Consider the following 26,118-nt stretch of genomic DNA (forward strand, 5'->3'; position numbering starts at 1 on the left):
AAAATTCCATTGTACAGTGGGTATGTCTTGTTTTGTTAAATTTGTTAGCTTTCTGGAATATGCTTGTTGTGGGTCCCCTTGGTAGAGGTCTGGCTGGAAACCTGCCACATGAGAATCGTCTAAAACCTCTGCAGTGATCCTTAATTTTGCCCAGAGTTTGTGATTATCACTATAGCTTTTTAACGCATTCAACAACCTCCTATCCAGACTTTGACACAATCCTTCTAATGTCATATCTGTAACTATAATAAGCTTTGGAGGCAAGTCCTTTTCTTCCACCTCGTAGTATGCAAATTGTATAAGCTAATGAAGATATAAAATGAAAAGGCAAGAAGGTGAAAAACCAACAGAAAACATGATGGGTAAACAGTTCTTTCCAGTCTTAGAGAAAAGAAAAGATGGTAGGACCCAGTTTGACTTTTTCTTCACTGTTGGTCATTATTTGTAACACACAGGGCAGAATAATCACTCTAGAGCTCAATTTGGCTAGAGAATAAGATTCCGCATACATGCTTCTCTGTTTTGCTGGCATTGTTCTCGGTACAAATTTGTATTTATTTTATGTAACAGATAATTTTGTAACTTTGTAAAAAATAACTTTGTCAATGGGGAAATCCCAATTGTTCTAGATCTCGCCTCTGAAGGTTTATTGTCAAAGCTCCCTCCCACTCTTTATTACTGTCTTTACTGAAAGGGCTTGTCTATTAGACTTAAACCAATTACAGTAAGGTAAAACAAAGTTTATTTACATAGCTAGTCTTAAAAACTGGAACGTAAGCACTCTTTGAAGGCACGTTTCTTAAATTTCTGAGTCATGCATACCTTATAGAGCTTCCTGCGCCCTGCAGACTTTAGGGAAACACACACACATTTTAGACATGATTTATATATGATGCATTTGTATAGGATACTCCATGAATGTCAGATTAAGAGCTCTTTCTCTGTAGAGGTCAGGGAATAGGAACTGGAAACATAAGCCCATTTCATCCATCATTTGGGGGTGAGGCCAAAGCCCCACACGGGATTGTGGCTGATGTCTGCATCTTCCCAAGTAAAGGTACTCTTTACACCCTTCTCGCTAACCAAAGAGCCATGGAGCACTCCAAGCATGGTGCCCCCATTTCAGCCTATTCAACCTTAACATCTTAGAGGTTCCCTTATCCCCACCCTTAAATGTTTTTTCTCCCTAGGCCTCTAAGGTGGATATGCTCTGGGTATACGTGGCACTCGGCCTCTACTTGCCTGCCTAAAAGCAATTATTGGAAATTGGTACAAAAATCTGATCCCTGATTTAGGAAGAGGCCAAGAGATCATGTTGGAAGATAAAAATAAAAGCGACATAAATCAGAGCGAGACTGAAGGGGAGAAGATACCCAGTACTGCAACCAGGAGACAGAACAGCTTGGGAAGAGACAGACACATTACTGAAATTAAGAAAGCTTGAAGCTAATAACGTGCCAGTTTATCCTTAAAATTTTTTGCCAATAATTATTTAAGAATGCTACACATTCTTATCTAAATGCAGTAGCTTACCACTTAGTGATGCAAATGAGAGGTTTTAAATGCAAGCTTGGCTTTACACTGCATAAAGGACAGACAACAGGAACCTTTAATTCATTTTCTGCCATCTTCACCTGGACATGTCAAAACTGATCTACTGACCTTCTCCCCCTAATCTGCTTTCCCAGCATCTTTTCCACCCCAGCTAACGCCAACTCCATCCTTCTAACTGCTCAGGTTGAAAAATCTGTCAGGATATTCTACTGTCTCTACCCTTAAAATATATCTAGAATCAATTCCTTTCATTCTCCAAATAGACCGCATAAGGTAGGTACTAGGTTTAACCCCATTTTGGGGAAAAACAAATCAAGGTCCAAGGAGGATAAGTAATTAGTCTGTTATGTAGTTGCAGGTGGCAGAGCCCGAATTCAGTCTAGATGGTCCAACTCCAGAGCCAGGCTCTTAATCATTAGGAAATATTACCTCACAAAATAAATGAACACCTGTCTAAACACCGATCTAGCCTAAGGCAGGACTAAACTCAGGAACAATATAGCTGTGTTCTACAGATTTGTTTCAAAGTCGGTAATTCAGTACTGTACATTGAAAATGTACCCAGAAGAGCTTTTAGGAAACAGGAATGTCCGGAATCAAATAAACTTAATATTACGCTCGCATTATGGCTGTACATGTATGTGTACTTTTGTAACCCATTTTCCAATGTAATTCCCTTTTTTTCTGGCCACTATCCTTTGGAAAAGAATTTAAGAAGTTTTTTGAGGAAAATTTAGGAATGACTACCAAGAACAATTCCTAGAAGAGTTAAAATGTAAGCTTCTATAGGTCAGTGACCATATCTATTTTGTTCATCAGTGGATACCCATATCTCACATATAGTAAGTGCTTAGTTGATGTACATAAATTTATTACATTATAATATATATTTATTATCTTACATATTTATCCTTCCACAAGTACCACCATCATCTCTTGTGTAAATTATTAAAGCCCTCTGACTGGTCTATCTTTACCTTCTTCATCTGTTCCAAACACACAGCCAGAATAATCCTCCTAAAAAGAGCCAGATCATTCCACACCTTTGCTCAGAATCCCAGGATGGCTTCCCAGATCAGAGTAAGGTCAAAGTTTACGATGGCCCAGAAAGCCTGTGATCTCATTCCCTCTGTTATTACCTCTGACCTCCTCTTCCTGCTCATCTCACTCATTCCATTCCCATTTCCTTGCTGGTCCCCAAATATGCCAGGTGCAGCCCCCATTTTAAGACTTTTACAGACTATGTCTGCTTAGAAAAGTCTGCCCCCGGTTACCTACGTGGCTAACTCTCACCCACTTCAAATCGTGGGTCAAATGTCATCTCTTCAGTGGATTCTACCCAGACCTAATTAAAACTGCGAACCTCCTTCCACCCCATTATCCTTATTTTTCCTTCATGCCATAGGATTTTATCGTACTCCTAACATGTTAGGTAACTTAATGAAATTTGTTGATCGTCTATCTCTAAAGACTTGTGAACCCCAGGTGCTTAGAATGCTGGCACATACCTGAACGAATGAGTGCATGAGTGAATGATTTATATCCCATATGGTATGTGCTCATGTTTATGAGGTGTCGGTCATGAAGTACTCCCATTTCCCATGAATTAGGATAATAAACCAGAGCATGGAGCCTACTTAGTTATCAGCTCTGTAACTGATTACTGATAACATACACCAAAATTATAACTACTTATTTCTGGAAGGGAAATATTCATTGCAAGGGGATCTATAGCTTTATTCGTAGCATTAACATATTACGCTTCCCCCAAGAGATTTATTACTTACGTAACTGAAGTGCCAATTGTAAAACAAAAGATTTTAAGTTTTCAAAGTTAACACTTGGGAAGAAAAGTAAAAGGGAGCAGAATCTTTCACTCTGAAGGCAAAAGAACAATTTTAAAGGAAGATTAATAGAAATGGGCTTAATGCAACATGAAGTTAGTGCTTACAACTACTTGGAATAGAAACGGAATATTCGGAGTACCAGAATCGATTAACATTTCAAAATACCAAATTTTTTAAGACATGGTCCTGCCCAAGTGTGAGACCTAAACCCATGACCTAGCATTGTTCATTTCAGTTGTGGGATTCTGTACTGCCTAAAAAGTCTTAATTCTTAAAGATAGGGAGATGGGAAAATTAAGCTTTTAACACTAAAATCCTGCCCTCGGAATTGTCTTAGCACTTTTCCCCTCAATGGTAGAAAACTGAAGGGGCATGAATCAAAACAAAAAATGTTTGAAAATCCAAATGTTTTTATTAGTATCACTATCAAGTATTTTCACTGGCTTATCTCTCTGTCCCCTCGAAGTGAAGTATATCCAATATTGCTTTATTAGACTGTGCATATATTGTAATAAGTAAATGCTACTTAGTTTCTAGGCCAAAATTTAACAGATTAGTTACAAACCAGTGAAGAAACACAAATCTACTTTGGTCAAAATAGAGTATGATTATGTAAAACTTCCTCAATTGACACCAATATTTGGTGGCTAATCTAATAATTAGAAAAGTATATTTTTTGTTCTTGGTACTTGTGATTTTTTTCCATGTACAGCTGACCCTTGAACAACAGGGGTTTGAATTGCACGGGTCCACTTACTTATACACGGAGTGTTTTTCTACACAGAACTGTATTTTCTCTTCATTAGAACTTTTAGTAACACCTTTTCTAGTTTCATGGTAAGAATACAGCGTAGGATACATATAAATATATATAAGATATACTAATCAACTATGTTATCGGGCTATTATTAAAGTTTTCAGTGAGTCAAAAGTTATACATGGATTTTCATCTGTGCAGGGGGGCCAGCACCCCGAATTCTCACGTTGTTCAGGGTCAACTGTACTTATAACATAGGACCTTTCCAAAATTTTCATGACATAGGAAGGACTATAGAACTTTTCAAAAAAAGAGGTATGATACCCTTCCAGTATGTTAGAACAGAAGTCAGCAGCTCTGTATACCTCATAAAGTCACTTAATTGTGAGTTTAAAAATACGTTCAAATGTCTTTTCCATTTACGTCAGTGGTATCTAGTTAGTATTTACACAATGATTTTGAGCAAATGATTTTTACAGGGCAAAACAGATATAGTTTCTTATGGTTTTTGCAACTGATATTTCCCAAATACTAGGTTATATTGTGAACGGGCACGCCACTGAAGAAACACTAACATTCGACTTGCTGGTTTCAATCTCAACAAAAGTGAAGCTAATTTTACTATAAAAGTTGTACCGACACAGACACACAGAAAATTTTGCATTCTCCCAAATGTGTCATCAGTAGGTAAAAATCCACCTAGGCAAAATAGTATTTATGCTTCCATTTTATTGTTTTTAAGAATTAAACTGCCACCTCAGTAGTCTTAAGAGCAATATAATGAAACATACATACATTTAATTTAGACTTATGTCCATCATAGCTTCAAAGGCTTCCCTGAAATAAGGCTGGGATTCACATCTTTTTCCTTGAGGAAATAAACACTAACAGTAATTTTGTTATCCTTCTACCCACCAACCCTCATTCAAACAATAACTGGATGAATTCAAGTCTAACGCCATTTAAAAATTTTGTCTGCTACAACACATTCATCTGATCTGCCTCCCTGCATAACACGTATTTTTTAAACCTAACTGAAAATAAATCATTTTTTAAAAAGTCTACGAGAATTCTCTTAAACATGTGGAAGTTTATCATGATACTAATTATTTTGTCCAATACATAGGCTAAGTGGTTTCATACCACATTCGACTCTAGTGAATTTCAATAAAAACAGGAGCGCTCCTCATAAACAGTTGAGAAGCCCTAAAAGGAATTTGGCTATTTTCTTATCACAAGAAACAAAGAATGGTATTGGATTTTTAACAGTAATATTTTAACAGCTCCTAAATAGGGGCATGAAAAGGAATCAAGTTTGCACCAGTCCAAGTACCTACAGTAATATGATAGAAGCACTCACCACCACCAGTTCATACTATTTCTTATTTCACTCCCATGCTCCTAATAACAAGAATTTCTCACTAGATATATTGCATTAACACTGGACTCTCAACTTGCTAGATGTGAAAAAATCACTCAACTTAAAAAAAAAAAAAGAAAAAAGCGTCTTAGTTATTTCCGGCCGGTCAAGGTTGAAATAATCATTTCGCCTATCTCTAACTTCAGCTCTAAGTTCAGAGACGACTCTGCATCTCATTATCCAAGATGAGAAACTGTTTTGCCTGTGTCTGACAGAATCCAATGGTAAATTAGCCATCAGCTCACCCTTTGTCAAAAAGAAATGTTCTAAATGTACGCACTACAAACTATTTAATAAATGACATCTGCATACTACGTTTTTCATTTTTATATTATGCACCATTTTAGGGGGGAGGAAATACTTCACAGGGGTTTACTCAAAGGATATAGGACCATACCCTAAGAATGTTGATTTATACACATGAGTTCCATATAAAATGTAAGTGGTCATCTTAGCTGGACTGTAGCAAGCCCCTATAATGCAAATGCTGACTCTAAAGGCACGTTATAAAGCTCTGAAAATCACAATTTAGTCGTTACTTTTCTCCAATACAAAATCATCTGGTAGTCTTCACTGGTGACTCCATTTTAAAATGTTCCCAGTTTCATACTGCTTAACCCATAAAAGGAACAGGAAATTATAGTCTTAAAATTTCAAGTTAGAGAAAAAAAAACCTTATCACACGGTAATGAAACCTGAGCAATGCAAGTCTGTGATTACAAGAATGTCCCTCATTAATACAATATTCCTCTACGGCGTTCAAATTGCACTTTAAAAACCCAATAAACAAGAACCCACCTAGAGCACAGGATCCAACTCCACCACGAAATGAGGAATTACATAAAGTCTATTCAGCCCTAAATACTTAGTTTGAGACAATGAGCAGAGTAGAACACTTTATCTAGAGAACACAATTTAAACAGTTCTATAAAATAATGTTACGTAAGATTAGTAAATGTGGTGCATCATGTGATTCCAACCATTCAGGAAAAAACGTTAATGAGTAACAGTATCCCCCAATAGCTTGGAGCCTGTAGAGTCAATTACTTTGGCCAGATCTTCCCAAAGAATTCCTAATGCCTTTTAATGTTATGAACATCAATATATCTTAGTACTGGAATTCCAATGTATTTTGGTGCTCCTGAGGCTGCCTAAAAATGAAAAGGCATCCAAGTGAAGTGCATTATATACTTAATATACCTCAAACTTTCAGTGCCTAAAATGTGAAATAATTCTCTACCACTTAACAGTCTGCCTTACAGTAAATTCTAGTAGATTTTTACTTTTAGGATTTTATTGTAACTTTGGGAAATTAGTGGTAAAACATATGGTTTTTAAAAAACAGTATGTGGCTGCACTTAAATTCACATAAAAATAGCATTTTTACAACCATTTTGAAATTTAATCCTTTTACACAGGTTAACAAAATGTATCACAAGAAAAACTGAACACTGGATTGAACAAAAGCACTATTTTTGAAAGTGGAACAATGAAAAAGTCTTCCCAAATTCTTTACAAATGGTCACCTCTGGGTCAATTTACCACACTAGGGGAACAAATTTGTTAAAATATAGCTGTGCTCAACTGAGCCACTTATCTGCACTACAGTATAGTACTTGAAATCGATCCTAAGGTCAAGATTTAAAACCATTTTTAAGAGACAAGACCCTACGTGTTTTACGGTCACCTCAGGAAGAGGAGCTTCTCCTTCCCAGAACAGTCAAAGCTTAATTAAAAGATTGACTATACATAAGTTTTTGTTGTTTTTTTTCCTCCTCATCATATCTTCAGTTCAAAGCACTATTAATCATTGGTAATACGGTCTATATCTTGTCTGATCTGGATGATGTGGTCCAGGAAGTGGGGTTTGAGAAGGCGGACCCTGCATTCGTGGAGGAGGAGGTGGCCCTCTTGGTGCAGGCCATATACCAGGACTCATTCCTCCTGGTTGTGTAAATGGAGGGCTCAGAGTTCCTTGATCTTCAGTGAACTGGGGTAGAGAGTTAGGATTATAATGGTGAGGAGGGGGTGCAGTTACAGGTGGGCCGCCGTGCTGAGGCGGGGGAGGTCCTGGAGGAGGATGATTCATATAAGGTGGCATCTGGGCAATAATATGTCCAGGGGGAGGGGTTATTGGTGGTGGAGCAGAGGTCATTGGTGGAGGTGGAGCTTGGCTATAAACCAAGTGAGGAGTCCCTGTGGCCTGGGGAGGATGTGGCATTGGATGGCTTATTGGTGGTGGAGGAGGTGGGGGGGGTGCGTAATGTTGCTGTGGAGGCATAATATGATGAGGGTGCGAGACCACTGGTTGGCCCTGATATTCAGGATGGTGGTGAGCAGGTGCTGGGGCAGGAGGTGGTGGTTCTCTAGCACCTGAATTGGAGTCATCCTGAATAGGGACAGTTATTAAATTGCTGTGTTTTCTTGTTGAAATACGAAAGGTTTCCTGACTGACCGAACGAGGAGGAGGTGGAGCCATGGCCAATTCTGCTGGCGGAGCACGGATATCCTCGTGTGGCTGGTTATAGTGCTCGTGTGGCACGTGCTGCAACGGAGGTGGCGGCATCATGATGTGCTGCTTTGGCGGAATATGGCTCATGTGGTGCTTGTCTGGCGGCATTATAAAACGATCAGGGATTTCAGCTGGTGGTGGGGCGATAGGAGGATGGACGTTTTCAAGTGAAGCACGGGGAACAGGTTTTCCAGCTCTCATGTGGCGGTGGTTGATATGCGCCTGTAAGTCTCTCTGAGACAGGTAGGTTCTCTTGCACCCTTGAACAATGCTACACATGAAGAGAGAACCTCGCGTACACTGCTCGATCCGCTGAACGGGATCACTACAGCTGAACGAGAAGGGGAAAAAACGATTTACTAAAAGCAGACCAGAAAAATACTGCACAAACTCTCACAGATATGCCTGTTCTTGAAATCTGTTGTGGGAACTGCAAAAGTTCACAATTACAAGTTGCAGGGACCGTAAGTGAACCTTTAATCACTGCCACTCTGTGGTCTGTTGGCTTCACATTAAGCATCCACCCTTCTACCGACCTTGGAACTCTCCATACAAGTAAAAATTAAAAGTTGTTTATCAAACAAGAGTATGTTTTAAGAAAAGACCTATTGTTTCTAAGACACAGAATTATCTGATTGTCTCAAACAAACTCTATGCTTTGCATCCATTTGCAAAAACAGCCAGAAAGGATGAACCAAAGGTCTGTCATAGTCATGGAATTCACACTTGTACAGTATTTACGGAGCAACAAGGATTTGCTGAGCAAACAATATGAAGTAAAAGACGCTGCAAGGACTGCAAAAATGTGTAAGATCATCCTCATCGACAGGGTTCTTGACATTAAGCAACGTAAACTATTTAAATTCAAACCCTGACTATCAGGAGTCCCTTAGGGAAGAATTATCAGACAATTTTACTACAAAAAAGTATGACCCCCTCCTTTCTAAACCGTAAGCACTAAATTTAACTCAGCATTTTCTTAATGACTCAGGGTCAAAATTATAACTCTTTCTCACTCACTATATTTAATCCACACTTGCCTTTAGAGTCTTTTGAAATAGTGGAAAGAGGACTGAACCAGGAATCAGAAGAACGGGGACCAAGTGCTGGCTCTGTAATCTTGGAGAAGTCACTTAATCTTTCTGTTTATTTCTTCATCTGCAATATGGGTTAAAATATGTACTCTAACAATGTTTTTTTGTTTTTGTTTTTTATCTACTTTGCCCTACTTAAAAGAATATCCTTGGGATAACTGAAAACAATGAAAGTGGCAGAACCGAATCACTAGTTAAGCAAGGAATCACTACATATGCATGGATATAGGCTATTATCACAGAATATGTGTATCAGGTCATCTGAGACTATGTTAAATGGCTCTATATTCCTGAGTTTGAGCTGTGTCTCTATTTTCACCCTTGCTGTAAGGCTGGCACTCCTTGAGACTAGCAGGCTTCCCTTTAGTGGCCATTTGGCACAGTTCTCATTTGTTTGCTTCTAATATGCTGTAAACTCAGAAAGGTCTCCACGGTAACAGGAATGTAAGACACTTTCTTTTGGGTGGTGTTTCAAAGCAACAGTATATAATATTTGTATCAACTTGGGTTGCCATTTCTTCACTTCCTGATCTGAGTCAGTTGAGCCAGATAGGCTTATGTTCTCAAATAGCTAAGTGCCGACCAGTGAGGTGCTTACTGGAGTTACTTTCAATATCTTGAAAACTAAATTCCCTTTTCCATATTACCATTAGAACACTTATTGAATCATCCTCTCTCTCTCTCTCTCTCTCTCTCTCTCTCTCTCTCCGTGACGCCAATCTTCCTACACCATAAAAAGAAATCATCCCTTATAAGTGTCCATAATTGTGTTATCAACCCATACTACAAATCTTGGGATAGCTTCTGACACAGGTCATAAGGAATCTCAGAAGTCTACAACTGTTCCAAGGAAGTTGGTCTCAAAGCTTTCTCAAGTCTTCTATCAGGGGTTCTAAACTGGTATAAAAAGTTGTCCTGGATCTTTCAAGACCATACCGAACTGGATCAGTATCAACCAATACCTCTAGATGTTTATAACTTGTCTGAGCCAATACCATGATGGTGCCCTAAGATATACTCAAGACATAAATAATAAGATTTGCAGGTAGTACATAAGAGCTTATACTTACCTAGTACTTATTATATGCTAGGTACTATAAATATAGATGTATGGACCTACTAGTTTAGTTCTAACAACACAGAGACGTAGATGCTATTTATTAACTCCATTTTACAGATGAAGAAACAATCTGTCACACAGCTAATAAGCGGCAGACTAGGGATCTGAAGCCAGGAATTGTAATTCCAATCGCTGCTTGATACTACCTCTCTAGTGTCCCATCAGAGAAACAAAACAAAACAACCGTTTTGGTTTATAACACTAATTTTGTGATGACACATGTACTTGTTTGGGCTAATGTGAACACTCAGATAATAGCTACCTAGCCTTATCCTAAGGAAAAGGCTAAGGCCAACTCTAGGCTCACAAAGAAAGGTTAGCCATGTCTACATATTTGATATCCTGCTGCTGACTTACATCATACTCTAATCTTTAACCTAGATTACAATTCATTACATCACAAACTTTTATTATTTAAAAATCTACTAATGGGGCGCCTCGGTGGCTCAGTCGGTTGAGTGTCCGACTTCAGCTCAGGTCATGATCTCGCAGTCTGTGGGTTCAAGCCCCGCTTCAGGCTCTGTGCTGACAGCTCGGAACCTGGAGCCTGCTTCAGATTCTGTGTCTCCTTCTCTCTCTGCCCCTTTCCCGCTCGTGCTCGTGCTCTGTCTCTCAAAAATAAATAAAAATGTTAAAAAAAATAAAAATAAAAATAAATCTACTAATAACCTTACCCTGGACACATCTTATCTCCTTTTTTTTCATGTAAAATTGCACAGTCATAGCAAAACACATGCTTGCACGGAATCTGTGAACAGAGACATATTACAGTTAAGCATACTAGAACAACTTAAACTATTTCCATAAAAAATAACTGTAAGCACAGTAACCTGGACATAAAAGGCACCTGAGAATTGCTCACTATGATAAACATTTATTAAGTACTAATTACAGAAAAGCAACAGTTAACCTTTTTTCAGTAACAGAGCCCTTTGAGATATAATGAAATATTTGGCCTTTCCCCCAATAAATATATACGTATGCATCTGCTTACATTTCTCCAAGTATAAATGCTATGAATTTCATCCGTGGTTCCTATAGAGGTAAAGCTCCTGAAGAAGCCCACACTATCCAAAGCAATCTACAGATTCATTGCAGTTTTTCACAGAACACAAAATCCTAACGTTTATATGGAACCACAAAAGACTCCAGATAGTCAAAGCAATCTTAAGAAAGAACAAAGCTAGAGGTACCACAATCCCAGCTTTCAAACTATACTATAAAGCTATAGTGATCAAAACAGTACGGTACTGGCACAAAAACAGACACAGATTAATGAAACCGAATTGAGAGCCCAGAAATAAACCCATGCATATACAGTCAATTAATCTACGACAAAGGAGGTAAGAATAAACAATACAGAAAAGGCAGTCTCTTCAGTAAATGGTGTTGAGAAAACTGAAGAGCTACATGCAAAAGAATGAACTGGAACTGGACCACTTTCTCACACCCAACACAAAATAAACTCAAAATGGATTAAGGACCTACATGTATGACTTGAAACCATAAAATTCCTAAAAGAAAACATACGCAGCAATCTCTTAGTAAACTTAATAACATTTTTCCAGATGTCTCCTCAGGCAAGGAAAAACAAAAGCAATGGAAACCATTAACAAAATGAAAAGACAACCTACTGAATGGGAGAAGATATTTGCAAATGATATATTCAATTAGGGCTTAATACCTAAGATATATAAAGAACTCATACAATTCAACACCAAAACCCCCCATGCCCAAATAATCAGATTAAAAAATGGGCAGAGGACCTGAATAAACATTTTTCCAAAGAAGACATACAGGTGGCCAACAGGTACATGAAAAGACGCTCAGTATCACTAATCAGAGAAAAGCAAATCAAAACTACAATGAAGTATCACCTCACATCCGTCTGAATGGTTAGTATCAAAAAGACAAGAGAAACATGTTGGCCAAGATGTGAGGGAAAAAAAGAACCCTCACGCACTGTTGGTTGGAATGTAAATTGCTGCAGCCACTATGGAAAACAGTATGGAAGTTCCTCAAAACTAAAAATTGAAGTACCATACAATTCAGTTAATTCCACTTCTGGGAATTTACCTGAAGAAAACAAAAACACTAATTCAAAAAAAGTATATGCACCATTATTGCAGCATATTATAATAGCCAAGAAAAAAAAGATGCGGTACATATACACGATGGAATATTACTTAGCCATAAAAAAGAATGAAATCTTGCCATTTATGACATGGATGAACATTGAGAGTGTTATGCTAAGTAAATTCAGTCAGGCAGAGAAAGACAAATACCATATGATTTCACTTATATGTGGAACCCAAGAAACAAAACAAACACAACAACAACAAAAAGAGAAACAGTCATAAATACAGAGAACATACTAGGGCGGGAGGCAAAAGTGAAGGTGATTAAGAGGTACAAACTTCCAGTTATAAAACAGAGAAGTCACAGGGATGAAAAGTACAGCATAGAAAATACAGTCGATTATATTGTAGTAACTTTGTATGCTGAAAGACGGTAACCACACTTATCACGGTGAGCACAGTGTAATGTACATAATTGTTGTATCACTATGTTGTACACCCAAAACTAATTTAATATTATAGATCAACCATACTTCAATAAAAATTTATAAAGTAAAAAGTAAAAAAAATAATTAAAAGAAAACTCCCAAAGAAGAATACCATAACCATGTTCTATCTTATCCTGTTCCTCCTGAAACTGTGTCAAGCAGTGAAATAACAAACACCTCCTACATTTAATGTAAGTAGCATTCTTCCCTGGCAGTTAATGAACTTATAAAAATCTAAAAATAAATCAGAAGGACACAGTAAAATGATGTTAGACCATTTTAAAACTCATAGTCCATTACTCTTATTTAGCTACGCTACACAGCAAAGCAAGAAGGCCCGATCCATGCCCTCTACCAGGCAGACGTTACTGAATTCAATTTTTTTCAAATACAAATACAAAACTATCTTTTAAAGGAGGATATGTCAAAATTACTATAAAATTACAACTAGAGTTATAATTGTTTTTAATGACTAGAATTCAATTCTATTTGAATTATTAGTATTATTAGTTTTACATTAAAAATTATAGCCTTCGGAAATAAGTAACTGACTTTGTTGTTTAACAAGAAAACAATTTTTCCTTAATAAACCAGAATAAATATCCACTAACATGTATCAAACAGTCCAAAGAAATTCGTTTTCAGAAGTTAGTTAATTTTCAAGCAATTCAAGAATTTGTCAAGATAATTATATTAAATGCATGGTATCCCCAAATTTCCCTTGTCTATTCCATACTTAATTAAAATGTCACAAACTTAGTCATTAAACAGTGATAAACCCACCTACTTAAATTTCAGAATCTCATCTCTACACAAAAGTTTACATTTACTAAAACATTTAATTTAGTTATACTTACCATTCGCCCATAGATTTTAATAGGCAATCCACACTTGTCACAGAAATGAACTGGCGTATCATCCTTTTCACCTAAGATGTTTATCTGTTGAATGATATAATTAAAATTTTCTTTTTAAGCATCTCTAAAAATTGTACTTATAATTTTTGCAATGAATTGGTTAGTATTTTATAAAAGTTGTTAATACAATTAGAAATAAAGGTTTCTTGGCATAATTCCCACAATTCCACATGATTAGCTGTGCACCCATTAGTTTCTTTTTTCTGTTTACGGTTATTGATTTTACTTGACTTTACTGAAAATTATTTCAAATTATTTTTGAAAATAGTGGAAATAGGGCATTAATAAACAGATGATTTGAGTGTGCTTAAAAAAAGCGTAATACCTGTAATAAAAGTTCATACCATTCTTTAAGTATTCTGATTATTCTAATAAAGTATTTAAAGTATTTTGCTGTTCTGGGGCACCTGGGTGGCTCGGTCAGTTGAGCACCTGACTTTGGCTCAGGTCGTGATCTTGTGGTCTGTGAGTTTGAGCCCCGTGTCGGGCTTTGTACTGACAGCTCGAAGCCTGGAGCCTCCTTCAGATTCTGTGTCTCTTTCTCTCTCTGCCCCCACCCCTCCACTCTCTGTCTCTGTCTCTCTCTCAAAAATAAATAAACATTAAAGAAAATATTTTTTTATATAATAAAATATTTTGCTGTTCTAATAAATTTTTTTATTTTTAGTTTTACCTGGAAGTCCCAAAAAAGGTGTCCAGGAAATCTTCGCTGATTTCCAAACAGTTCGCCACCTTTACAGTCATACCGTTCTTCTTCATTATAATCAAATCCTTCTGAGAAAAGAAAGTGTTCTGAGAAAAGAAACTTTTCAAATCCTAAATTTCATTTTGGAAGTACATGTACATGGCACCACAGACCTGTTCACCCAAAAGCCCATCTGATGCCTTTCAAAGCTCTTCTAAGGACAAGATAATCAAGACTAGTTTAAGTCATTATAACATCAGCTAGAAATGATCTTGGCAACCATCTACTCCAACTCTCTTATTTTATAATTGGGAATACTGCAGTATGGAGACCTATAGTAACTCAATACATAGATTAAGTGGGAGAGCCAGGAACAGACTTCAGAACACTTCACTCCCATTCAAGTGCTCTTATTAATTCACCAAACTCTCTCTAGTATAAACCTTTATTAATTACCATCGTCACACTTGCCGCACAAACTTTTAAGATACTGATCACTTACTGTAATCTACCTACAAAAGTGGTATCATGCTGCAAGAGGCTGATTTTATTGCCAAAAGCATACAATGAAAATATAAAGAATTCTGCAGGTTTTTCTTCTTACAACTAAGCAAATTAGGTATCCTCTCCTTCAGTCTTAAAACTGAAACTGATTTTAGAAATAAGAACATATTCATACTTCATCTTTTCAATTAAAACCTCTCTCTGGTTGATCACCCAAACAGCAGAAGCCATATCATATCTAGTCACAAGTATCCTCCTCTCCACTATATGTATCAATAAAATTATGAAGATCATATGGGCTCAATTTCTCTGACCTTGATGGTAAGCATCTCATCTCATACAAAAGAAGAGAAAACCAATGGACAGTCCAATGGTAATTCTTGGTAGAATCCAATTACCTAAAGTAAAGGTGAGAAGGCAAATCTATCCCTCCAAAATGCCAGGCTTCTCATGACTCTTTAGGCCCTAGAACTGGTCAACAGTGTAGACCAAGCACACAAGTTTTAACTTTACCCACGTGGCTAAATTACAGTACCTGTGTATGGATGTACATATGGACATACACACAAATACAGGGAAGCAAGACTTTCCCAGTGCACTAATCATCTCCAATACAAAGTATACAGTTCAAGGAGTATTCTTAAAAGTTACAAATGAGTGACCCTCGCCTCTTGTATGGCCCATTTATACCTTATAAAAAGCTTCTGTCATCTAAAATTCAAAATAAGGAAGATCAGTTCTTCTTATCTAAAATGCTGAGTTATTGTGTTGAACAACAGCCAACAAAATGAGGAGCACAGTAATCATTTTTCAAAGTTGTTCAACCTGCACTCCCACCATTAAAGTATACATGTATAATTGTATAATACCATATTAGTACCCACATCTCCCTATTTTGATCTGCCTAGAAAAAACACCAATCACTTATTATTTTTTACCTGAATTAGTTGAATCAAAAGTAATCAAAAGTTATCTCCAGCCTCAGTTTGTTCTCTTAAAAGAGAAATTGGTAATAGTAGTTCCCTCTAGAAAGGGGTGTAAGCTTAGGGGATGAGAGGGGAGGGAATGAGGGGATATCTGAGAGGAAAAAGAAAAAAGGGGGATTTTAGCTTTTTTGCCTTGTTTGGATTCTGATAACAAGAATGTACTTGCACATTACTGTGTACTTTTTAAAAATTATTAAAAGAAACAAAAAGATCAAAGAAAGGGCACCCTACGTTATGAAGAGTGCAGCAATCGCCCTAAGTTACTACCACCATGATTTAGAACATGTGACTTCAAATGAACTTGGAGAGATACCCTACAATAAAAGGAACCATAAAATGAGGTATAATTAAAACATTTTGATTCCAAAAAAAAAAATAGATAGATTGCTGGAATAGAAGGGAAAATCTAGAAATTGACATAAATACTTTAGGCCTTTAATGTAGGATAATAGTGGGATTCTTATTCAGCACAGAAAAGACAGATTATTCAATGGTTAAGACAAATAGCTAGCTGTTTTAGAGAAAAAATAAATAGAGCCAGACTCCACTTTTTTCTTTTTAAATAACCAAATACACGTCCATAAATGTCCCACAGCAGGGATCAGCTAACTTTTTCTGTAGAAAGCTAGATTAGTAAATATTTTAGGCTGTGTAGGCCATATGGTCTCTTGCAATTACTCAACTATGCCATTATAGTGTGAAAGCAGTCATAAACAGTACTTAAATGAATGGGCATGGCTGTGTTCCAAAAAAACTTTACAAAAACAGGGCTGGATTTGGTCCACAGACCATAGTTTGCTGACCCTATACTAACGGGTAAAATGGGAAAATTGTTTTCTGTTCATGAAATAGAAAAAAGGCCCTTCTAAGAATTTTATAAAACCCAGAAGTCATAACAGAAGACTGGATTGGATATCTGATGACACAAAATCTTCAAACTTCACCACAATAAAAATTGGATATATAAAGTGCAAAAGGCAAATGGTGAATATACACAATATGTGACAAAGAGCCAATTTAATAATTTGTAAAGAACTCAGAAAAATCAAGAGAAAGACTACAATACAGAAAAAAATGGTTAAAAGATATGAACAGGTAGACCCTAGGCAAAAGAAATAACCGATACTATGTAAAGATATCCACATAACTCCATTCATAATTAAAGAAATGTGTATCAAAATGAAAATTTTTAAAGGTTAATAGTCCCAATATTAGTGTGTGGGAATATAAATGGATGTTTTTTTTCAGAGCCATTTGACAATATCTGTTAAATTCTAAGATGTACAGATGGATACCATCAAGCTGTAAAATACCCAAATTCATGCAAAGTTTAAATTCAACACCAAGCATACATGCTAAGCTATATGTACAAGGATATTTCCTGCAGCATTGTTTTTAACAGCAAAAAAAAAAAATCAGAAAAATTCTCGATACATTATAGTATATCTATAAATGAAATACCTAAGCCTATTTTCTTAAATGACTACAACTGTACACACTGATAAGGCAAAATTTTAATTGCATCTTACATGAAAAAAGGGCAGTTATATATTAAAAAGTTACTATAAAAAAGTTGTAAAAGAAATTATTTTGGTACAGGATTGTCAAGGTAGGGAGACAAATTTCACTTTTAATATTTTGCTCTCTGAAATGTTATTTAGGTTTTTTTTTAATGATAGGCAGTGTTACTTTCAATAACAAAAGAAAAACCAAAAATATTATACAGCAAGAGAAAAGTGCATGAAAAATGAAACAGTAAGATAAAAAGATCTTAAATAAATAAGACCACATGGAATATTTGGTGGAATCAGATACAACAGACTTTTGGATCTGTCAGTTTAAACAAATTACCTTCATCACCAGGTGGAGCCTTTGCAGGCATCCTGTTTATAGTCCTTGGAGTTCGAGGTGCAGTTTTGGCTTTGTTCCCTTGTTTGGAGATGAGCTTTATAGGAATTCGTCTTCGAACATCAAGACCACCCAATGATCCAGAACTATTAGTGCCTTGTAACTCATTGTCTACGTCAGAAAAAAAAAAAAAGTTGTAATTTCTTTCAGTTTTCCTTTTTGAAGATTATTCTGCTACAGGTATTAAAGTAACATATCCAACATTATCAAGGGCTGAATATCTGGGCTCTGATTTTAAATATTATATTATATATGTTTAAGCATTAATTTTCTCTATACTAGATAAACCCTTAAAGCAATGTTTTTTGAGATGGAACCCTTTAAAGAGTTGGCAAAAACTACAGAACCTCTCTCTAAAAGTAGACAATAAAAATTTCCATGATTCCAGAAGAGTTTACAAAAACATAAAACCTTTATAAGCCCAAGAACTTCTATCTTGAACTATAAGAGATTTTTTTTAAAAAAAAATAAATAAAAGGAAGGAGGAGGAAAAGAAAGAAAACCATCCACATCTCCAACAAGCACACAAAACACTTGTTAAGTTAGAAAAGTGAATCTACATCAGGACAATCAATAAAACAAACAAAAAACTAACAGTGACAATAGCAAAATTAAAAAAGTAATGCAGGGGCGCCTGGGTGGCTCAGTCGGTTAAGCGTCCGACTTCAGCTCAGGTCACGATCTCGCGGTCCGTGAGTTTAAGCCCCGCGTCGGGCTCTGGGCTGATGGCTCAGAGCCTGGAGCCTGCTTCCGATTCTGTGTCTCCCTCTCTCTCTGCCCCTCCCCTGTTCATGCTCTGTCTCTCTCTGTCTCAAAAATAAATAAAAACGTTAAAAAAAATTTTTTTAAATAAATAAAAAATAAATAAAAAAATTAAAAAGTAATGCATTGAAAATGAAATTAGTTTTAAGGAAAGTGATTATTCCCTTAAGTGTAAAATAGCTTTTCTAAAAAGTATTCAGGAATAGTAAAGATTATTACACTATTTAGTAGCAGAAGCACACCATGATGTATTTGGGCTATAACCTTTATAGATATATACATGTGAGTGTGTTATTCTAAGCTGCATCGTAATGGAAAAATAGAGTTTAGAAGGATGCAAGGTTTCTGTAATTCAACTAGATCTAAACAAGGGACACTTTCTAAGGCCCTCCTTGTTATTAGCTATTAACTCATTTCCCAAGAGTAACAGGAGGATTATTTCATAGAACTGACTCCATTTGAAGGTTAATAGTCTCCTTTTTTTTAAAGTCTATGACAGAATATTATAATACAGAAAATATTCACTTTTACCCACCAAAGGCACAAAGGGAAATGTCCCAAAATAGGAAATGCAAATAAAATAATTTTCAAAAATAGTAACATTTTAAATATGACATACTGAATGAACTGTCCCTGCAGGAAATAGTGCAACCAAGATTGATAGGCCCACTGTCCACATTACATTCAGTAAAGCCAAATCTGAAAGCAGTAACCTAGTACTAATGACCTCCTCTCCAATGCTACTAGGTTTACAGACACATGTTAAATTCACATCAGTTTGCACTCTTCCTGAACAATTATTTTTTTAATTCAAAATAATTTTAATTCAAAATAATAATTTAATTCTTAATGATTAATTTAAATATCTTTCAGTCTACTTTCTACTATTACTTTTACAATAGCTAATCCTCAAAGAAAAAAATCATGGAAAGGAAGCATATGGGTAGCTAAAATCTTGAGTTAGGATAAACCCAACTGGATCAACTTTCAGCACTTCACCAAATGTATTAAACCAAGCTGAGTAATGTATTTCATCTGCTTTCTTCTAGTTACTTATGTAAAAGTACCTACAAGCAATGTAATAGCCAAAGGATGGATATGACAGAATCTTTTTTTTTGCTCAAAATGTATTCCTGATTTTTCAATAAATGAACAAAGCAAGCTGATGTAGACAGTTGACAGTTCAATGCTTTCCTTCTGATATTAGGACTCACTGGTTTTACAACTAGGTGAATGACCAAAATACCAACACTTCATCACTGCAAATCCTTTCCCTCCACCTTGAGCAGTTGAGATCACAACAGTTGCTTGCTTAGCCTACCATGACTTTCAGGAGTCCTCTGCCCTTTAACACCTTGCCACCTACCTCTCAGATTGCAAGTCCATAAACAAAGTACAGCATTCAATAGTGATATCATTCTGGGTTTGTCTTTTTTTTTTTTTAATTAAAAAATCAGAAAATACAGCACAATTTCTTTTTGAATATGTCAACTAAAAACATAAAGCCCATGGATATTGTTACACAAAAAAAGAGAACTGAAGACATAACTAGTCATTTATTTTTATTTTTTAAAGACTGTAAGTAATCTACATCCCACAAGGGGCTCGAACTTACAACCCCAAGACTGAGTCGCAAGCTCTACCAACTGGACCAGCCAGGAGCCCCTATAACTGGCCATTTAAGGTGAATCCACTTTAAAAAGGAGTAACACTTTTATATTATAGTTTTTTAAAGATTTATTTAGAATTTTATCCTGAATTAAAGGAACCAAGAAATATTTTATAAAATTTAGATTGCAGTTACAACTAAGTGCTAATTCTTAAAATGACCAAAGAATGAATCGAGTGCTAACTGGGCATTTCCTGGAGTAGTTTTTCTGGAAAAATTCTATTAGAACCCTAGAGGATAGCCTTCATTTTATGTTTGACTTTTCAGCATGATCATAAAATCAGTCACTTTTGCATAATATTCAGGGGTTTTATCAATTTCCCCAAGAGCCAGCCTCTCTTAATCCTTTGACATTAAAATCTTTCTCTTAAAATACCTACCCTGTCATAACATCCTCAATCAACTGGCTGACTGGAATTTCCTCATTGGCCAAGGATTTTATTTGTGATTCAAATAGTTATCAAATTCATGTTTATGAATTCCAAAAAAAAACCTGAATCTTTTGCAAGGTTTGTAATCACAATCAATATACAGTATTTGACACTGTTTCCTGATATGAAGCAAAGATAATGACTTATAAAGAAATTAAACGAAGAGACAAAGGGCTGTCAGTACAGCATGTGACTCTTGATCTACATTGTAAGCTTGAGCCCCATGTTGGGTGTAGACATTACTCAGAGACAAAATTTAAAAAAAAAAAAAAAAAAAAAAAGAATAGAAAATATCTACCAGGGATATCTGAGTAGGAACTAATTTTTTTAAATGGTCAGCTCATTTGTGAATATTTTCACGTCAGGATGACTCTTACTTTCTCTGGCAATATTTTAACTTAGAGAACTAGGATAATAAATACTCAAGACACACACCCAGCGATACTACAACTTCTTAACATAACATCCTGTAAACTGTGGAACAGGCTTAACTACCAATTCTAGTAATAGGCTCTAATGAGAAGTATTTTGCTAAAGTTGCACATTTGTTACTCTAACACCAAGGTCCCAGAGTTTCAATTCTACAAAATTTCCAAATACTAGAGATTCTTACAGCCTGATTCTTGGCCCTCTGTATTCTCATTCCTTGAGTGATCTCATCCATCCTTAAAATATTAACTCTCTGGTACTAAATCTCAAGTATGTATTTTTCACCCACATCTTTCCTCTGATTTCCACCTGACAACTTCCCTTGTATGTCCCAATACACAGCTCATACCTGGCAGCCCAAAATTTTGTTCCCAAATTCCCAGGTCTCACCTCTACCCCTTTTTTAAAAAGTGTGTTTTCCCCAAATCAGTAATGGGCACTACCTAGGTGATCAAACCAGAAACCCAGGCATCTCTCCTTTCTCTCACAAAGCTCCTATTTGAGTTCTACCACCAAAATACTGAATTTGTCCACTCCCCTTCTACTAAACCAAGCCAACTTAACTAAGTCGAGTCTCTCTTCTTGTCTACTGCGATCACCTCCTAAATCATCTATTTTCTATTATTTTTGTCTCCCTCTTTTACACCATCTCCATGAACAAGCTATTGTATTTTTAAAAGAAATTATGTTCCTCCTCCACTTCTGTTCAATGGCTTCGCACAGCACTTAGAATCAAATCTTTATCATGGACTTCAAAGTCTTGTAGGACCTGACTCCTGCCTTCCTTTTCAATCACAGGGTTCCTTCCGTCTTGCTAACTAAGCTGCAGCTAACTGATCTTCTTTAAGTTTTCCTTCCTCAGAGTCTTTGTATTTGCTAGAAATGCTTTCCTCCTGATCAGTTCCATGACTGGATTCTTCTCATGCATCAGATCTCAACTTATAAGTTCTACTTTTACAGAAAGACCTTCCCTGACCACTCTCTCTGAAGCCTCCTCCTATTAGTCTTTACCACAGAACCCGTTTATTTTCTTCAAAGCACTCATCATGATCTGTAATTTTAGGTTTTAAAAACCAAACAAACAAAAACAAAAGCCCTGTTTATGGTGTCTTCCCCAACAGAATGTAATCTCCATGAGGTCAGGGATTCAGACCGTCTTGCTTGCCATTGCACCATTCCATCTCCAGACCTACAGGTATCTGGCATATATTACATTGACTAACACTCACTAAAAACCATATAGATATAATTTTACATCTATATGTAGAAAACTAGGTATTTGATGACTGAGAACACCCTAACCAATGCTTAATACAAGAAATATCCTTTTTTTCCTACTTATGATATGGCTGACATAACTATACGGAACACTAACTAACTCCAAGTGCACTCTCATTCAATATCCAAAAACCACAAAGAAGAAAAAGCCAAACAAGACGTAACGAAGAGCGGAGTCATTCTTACTTGGGCATAGAGACGAGAATATCTTGATTTTAAGCTCTCCTTTGTAAACGCCCCCAAATGATGGGTAAGAACCACAGCCGTAGCGCGGGGCATGCTTTGGGCTCAGGCAGAAAAGCCGCTCCGAGTATGATTCCGAAAACCATATCCGACTCCCTTCTCCCACCTCTAATCCGTGAAGGACCGGAGAGACAATAACGACCGGCAGTGACCACCGCAGCACCCGCCCAAAACTGACTGAGACAGCAGGAAGTCTCTAACCCACTCCCGCGCATCGACACCCAGCGTAACAAGGCTTCCCCGACTCCAAAACTGGAATCTACCCGCCAGTCCCCCAAACTGAGAGCAGAGCACCCGGGACGAGGAAAAAAGGAGCAGAGCTCTCTCCTCCCCACGAGGCCCCCGCCTCCCACCGTCTGGGCTGGGAGCTCAGCAGAACCAGAGAAGTGGCTGTTGCCGGCACCGAGGCGGTAGGTACCGCACCGGAGGGTAGGCCGGGACGCAGCAGGCCCTTGCCGGGCACAGGGAGGGGTCTGTGAGATTTCCTTCTCACCGCCAGACCCCAGTGCTGTAGGGCGAGCGTATCCCCTCTCTGCCCGCTGGGCAGCAAGTCCCAGGCCGGCCAAGGGGGCATGGAACCGGGACCCCCACTGCCTCCGCCTCCTTACCAGTGTGATCCATGATTCGGCTCGCAGGGCACAGTGGGAGCGGAAGTCAACCGCGCCGGAGTCGCAGAGAGCGCGTGCGCGCTACCTTCCGGAGCCCGGGAGGCGGAAGTGCGACCAAGTTGCCTCGGCTTTGGCCTCCGAAAGCTTCCTTCTCTCGTCTACTACCCAACTCCGGTGAGGGAGTCAGGCATAGTTCGGGGAGAGAAAGGACACGCGAAGAGCTTCCAGGTCGAGGTTACTAAGACTCTTCCTCACGTGCTTCACGAGAAAGTAGCCTTTAACTGTGGAAAGGCGACCGACGGGAATGGGGGAGGGGGAGAGCGGTAGCAGCCGGAGGCATAAGCTCGCGGCAGGTAAGGCGGCCGCCCGCCCCCGGGGAGCGCTGCCTTCTGGGACTTGTAGTGCGCTGGGGCCCCGGGGCCGGCCAGACTCACTGCGCAGGCTCGGCCGTTGGGCTGGCCCCACCCCGGCGGGCGGAGTAACGGTTTGGAATCCCCCGGAGTGCGCGACCGCTGGTCTCCTGCACCCAGGGTAGGGAAAGTGTAAACACGCGCGCTCCGGAAGGCGTCCTCCAGTGGGAGGTTGCCCAGGGCATGGTCGAGCTACGAGAGAAGAGAAAGGCTCTCTGCGTATTGTCTAAATTTTGCTTTGTCCTGACCAGCTACGCAGAGCCAACTTGGTATATACCCCCGTTCCCACTAATTAAGTTTCTGATCGTTGAAACACAAAATGCTTGACTAGCACTCGTTTGTGTGTTTTGTTTTGTTTTAGAGCAAACGGTTGTGGCGCTGGGAGCCCCCCGACCACCTAAGGACTGGGCTTAGGGCCGGGTGGCGGGTGAGTGCCCCGCAGCTGCCGCTTCCCCGGGGGACACCGGCTGTAAAGTGCGACGCGGAGCCGGGGGACGGGACGGACGCGGCGTGAGGTGGAGGGAGCGGCAGGGCTGGCCGGAAGGGAGAGGTTGAAAAGGAAAGGCCTAAAATGAGGAAGAGAGAGTTAGCACAACAGGCAGTACCTAGTTCCAGTTCTTGGTCCCCGGGGGTTGTGGCTGCGGCTGCCTTCATCGTCCTCAACCAAAACAAAGGAAAGTACCACAGAGTGGTTCCTGGGGACCTTCAGTGCGGTCTCCACCTCGCCGACTTGGCTCATTTGTGTCCACTCCCTTCTCCAGCCCTCTACACTTGATGCTCTCGGATGAGTAGAAAGGAGCACAATTAGTAGAAAACACGAGCTTGGGAGCCTAGGGATTTGGGTTCTATTCCTGTCGTCCCCTGGTGACGACATCAGTACCTTGGGTTGTTCACGCTTTCGGTGCCAGAGTTCCTGGATCAATAGGAGATTACTATATTGCTCTCTGACAGATGTTGTCACGGTGCCGAATTCTGGATTAAGTATGTGCAGCGATGCGTTGTATCTGTAGTTAGGCAGTAACAGCTTGGAGTCATAAAGATCAGCACTGTGAGTGCTCTGTGCTGATCTGGGGCGTGTTGTACCGGGGTCTTTAAAAAGACTGCCCCGCTACACCTGAAGCTTTATGAACAAGTTTTTAGGTACAATTACAACCAAGGACCATTGTGAATCAGAATCACCCCTGCTTTTGTTTACATGTAGATTTCTGTATTAGTAAGTGGTTTCCAAGATGCTTTCAATTGCTGGGCTTATTTTTTGTTTTGGAGGTTTGGAGGAAGGAAGCTTAACCATACCTTCCCACTTCTCTAAATACAGTGCTGATACGATGGGTCATTTCTCACCTATTTGAGGTATAGAAGAAGGTAGTTTTCACCTAGGAAGCGCTCTTTTTATTTTTTTCTCTCATATTTAGCCTGTCAGCCATACTTCAGATTAATGCAAATCCAGGTTCATAATGATATTATTCGTGTCTGCTGATGCTCATGTTTAAAGAATTAGAGCAAAAAAGCATATTTAAGAATTAGAGCAAAAAAGAGGCTTCAAAGTATATTTTACATAGTTTAGTCTGTAAATCAGAAGTTGTGTCTGCATTCTTATGGTGCATGAAGTTATGAAAATTTACTGACAGGACACTCTTTTATTAGATTTCCTGTTGATAAAATGTTAGGTAAAGATCTGTCGAATTATTTGACATGTGTTGCTTTCATGCATTGCTTGCAGCATCTGTGTTCTATATTCATTACCCCCTTAGCTGTAGCTGCCTCATTTTACCAGGGCAGTAGCAGTGTGACAAATTTATCTCTTCACATAAACTGATAAGTGAAACTGTACTTACACTTTTATTACTGCCCTCTGGTATCCATTGCTGGTGATCTCTGTGCTATAACCAGTCACAATTTCTTTAAAAGCTGACATTCTTTTTTTTTTTTTTTTAAGTTATTTATTTATTTTGAGAGAGACAGCGTGAGTGGGGGAGGAAGAGAGAGAGAATCCCAAGTAGGCTTCGTGCTGCCAGCTGAGAGCCCAACCGCAGGGCTTGAACCCACAAAACTGCAAGTTCGTGACCTGAGCCGAAACCAAGAGGCTCAACTGAGCCACCCAGATGCCCCTAAAAGTCGACATTCTTATTAGTATCCCCTCCATGTGCCTTCTATGTAATAATCTATCATTATGTTGATTGTTACTTAATCAGCTTTTATAAAATGGAGAACATTAAATAAAAATAAAATTAGCATGATTTGAAACAACAAAAAAAGCTGACATTCATATTCATTTTGTAGCATGGTGTTGCCCTAAGGTTTATAAAAACAAAACATCATAGTAATGGGTGATCTAAAGCACTGAGGTGCGGATATTCATCTTACGGACAAACTGTCTGCCAGCCCATCATTTATAAGCTGATGTTTTTAAGATGTTTT

The 26,118-nt window shown here is 38.2% G+C and overlaps 1 protein-coding gene across 2 annotated transcripts; it reads right to left on the bottom strand.

The window, feature by feature from the left end:
• Nucleotides 1-4,867: 4,867 nt before the first annotated feature.
• Nucleotides 4,868-23,759, bottom strand: CBLL1 (Cbl proto-oncogene like 1). Of its 2 annotated transcripts, none has more exons than XM_049642779.1 (6): nucleotides 23,291-23,759; nucleotides 17,814-17,981; nucleotides 14,461-14,558; nucleotides 13,728-13,811; nucleotides 10,979-11,052; nucleotides 4,868-8,421 (listed from the first exon to the last, which is right to left on the bottom strand). In XM_049642779.1, the coding sequence occupies exons 1-6, from the start codon at nucleotides 23,301-23,303 to the stop codon at nucleotides 7,386-7,388; spliced, it is 1,473 nt and encodes a 490-aa protein (XP_049498736.1). In that variant the 5' UTR covers nucleotides 23,304-23,759; the 3' UTR covers nucleotides 4,868-7,385. The 2 variants fall into 2 exon arrangements, with proteins under 2 accessions (XP_049498736.1, XP_049498735.1); XM_049642778.1 differs by having other exon boundaries at nucleotides 14,461-14,561.
• Nucleotides 23,760-26,118: the final 2,359 nt, after the last annotated feature.

Source organism: Panthera uncia, chromosome A2 (genome assembly GCF_023721935.1).
Source record: "Panthera uncia isolate 11264 chromosome A2, Puncia_PCG_1.0, whole genome shotgun sequence".
NCBI classification, from domain to species: Eukaryota; Metazoa; Chordata; class Mammalia; order Carnivora; family Felidae; genus Panthera; species Panthera uncia.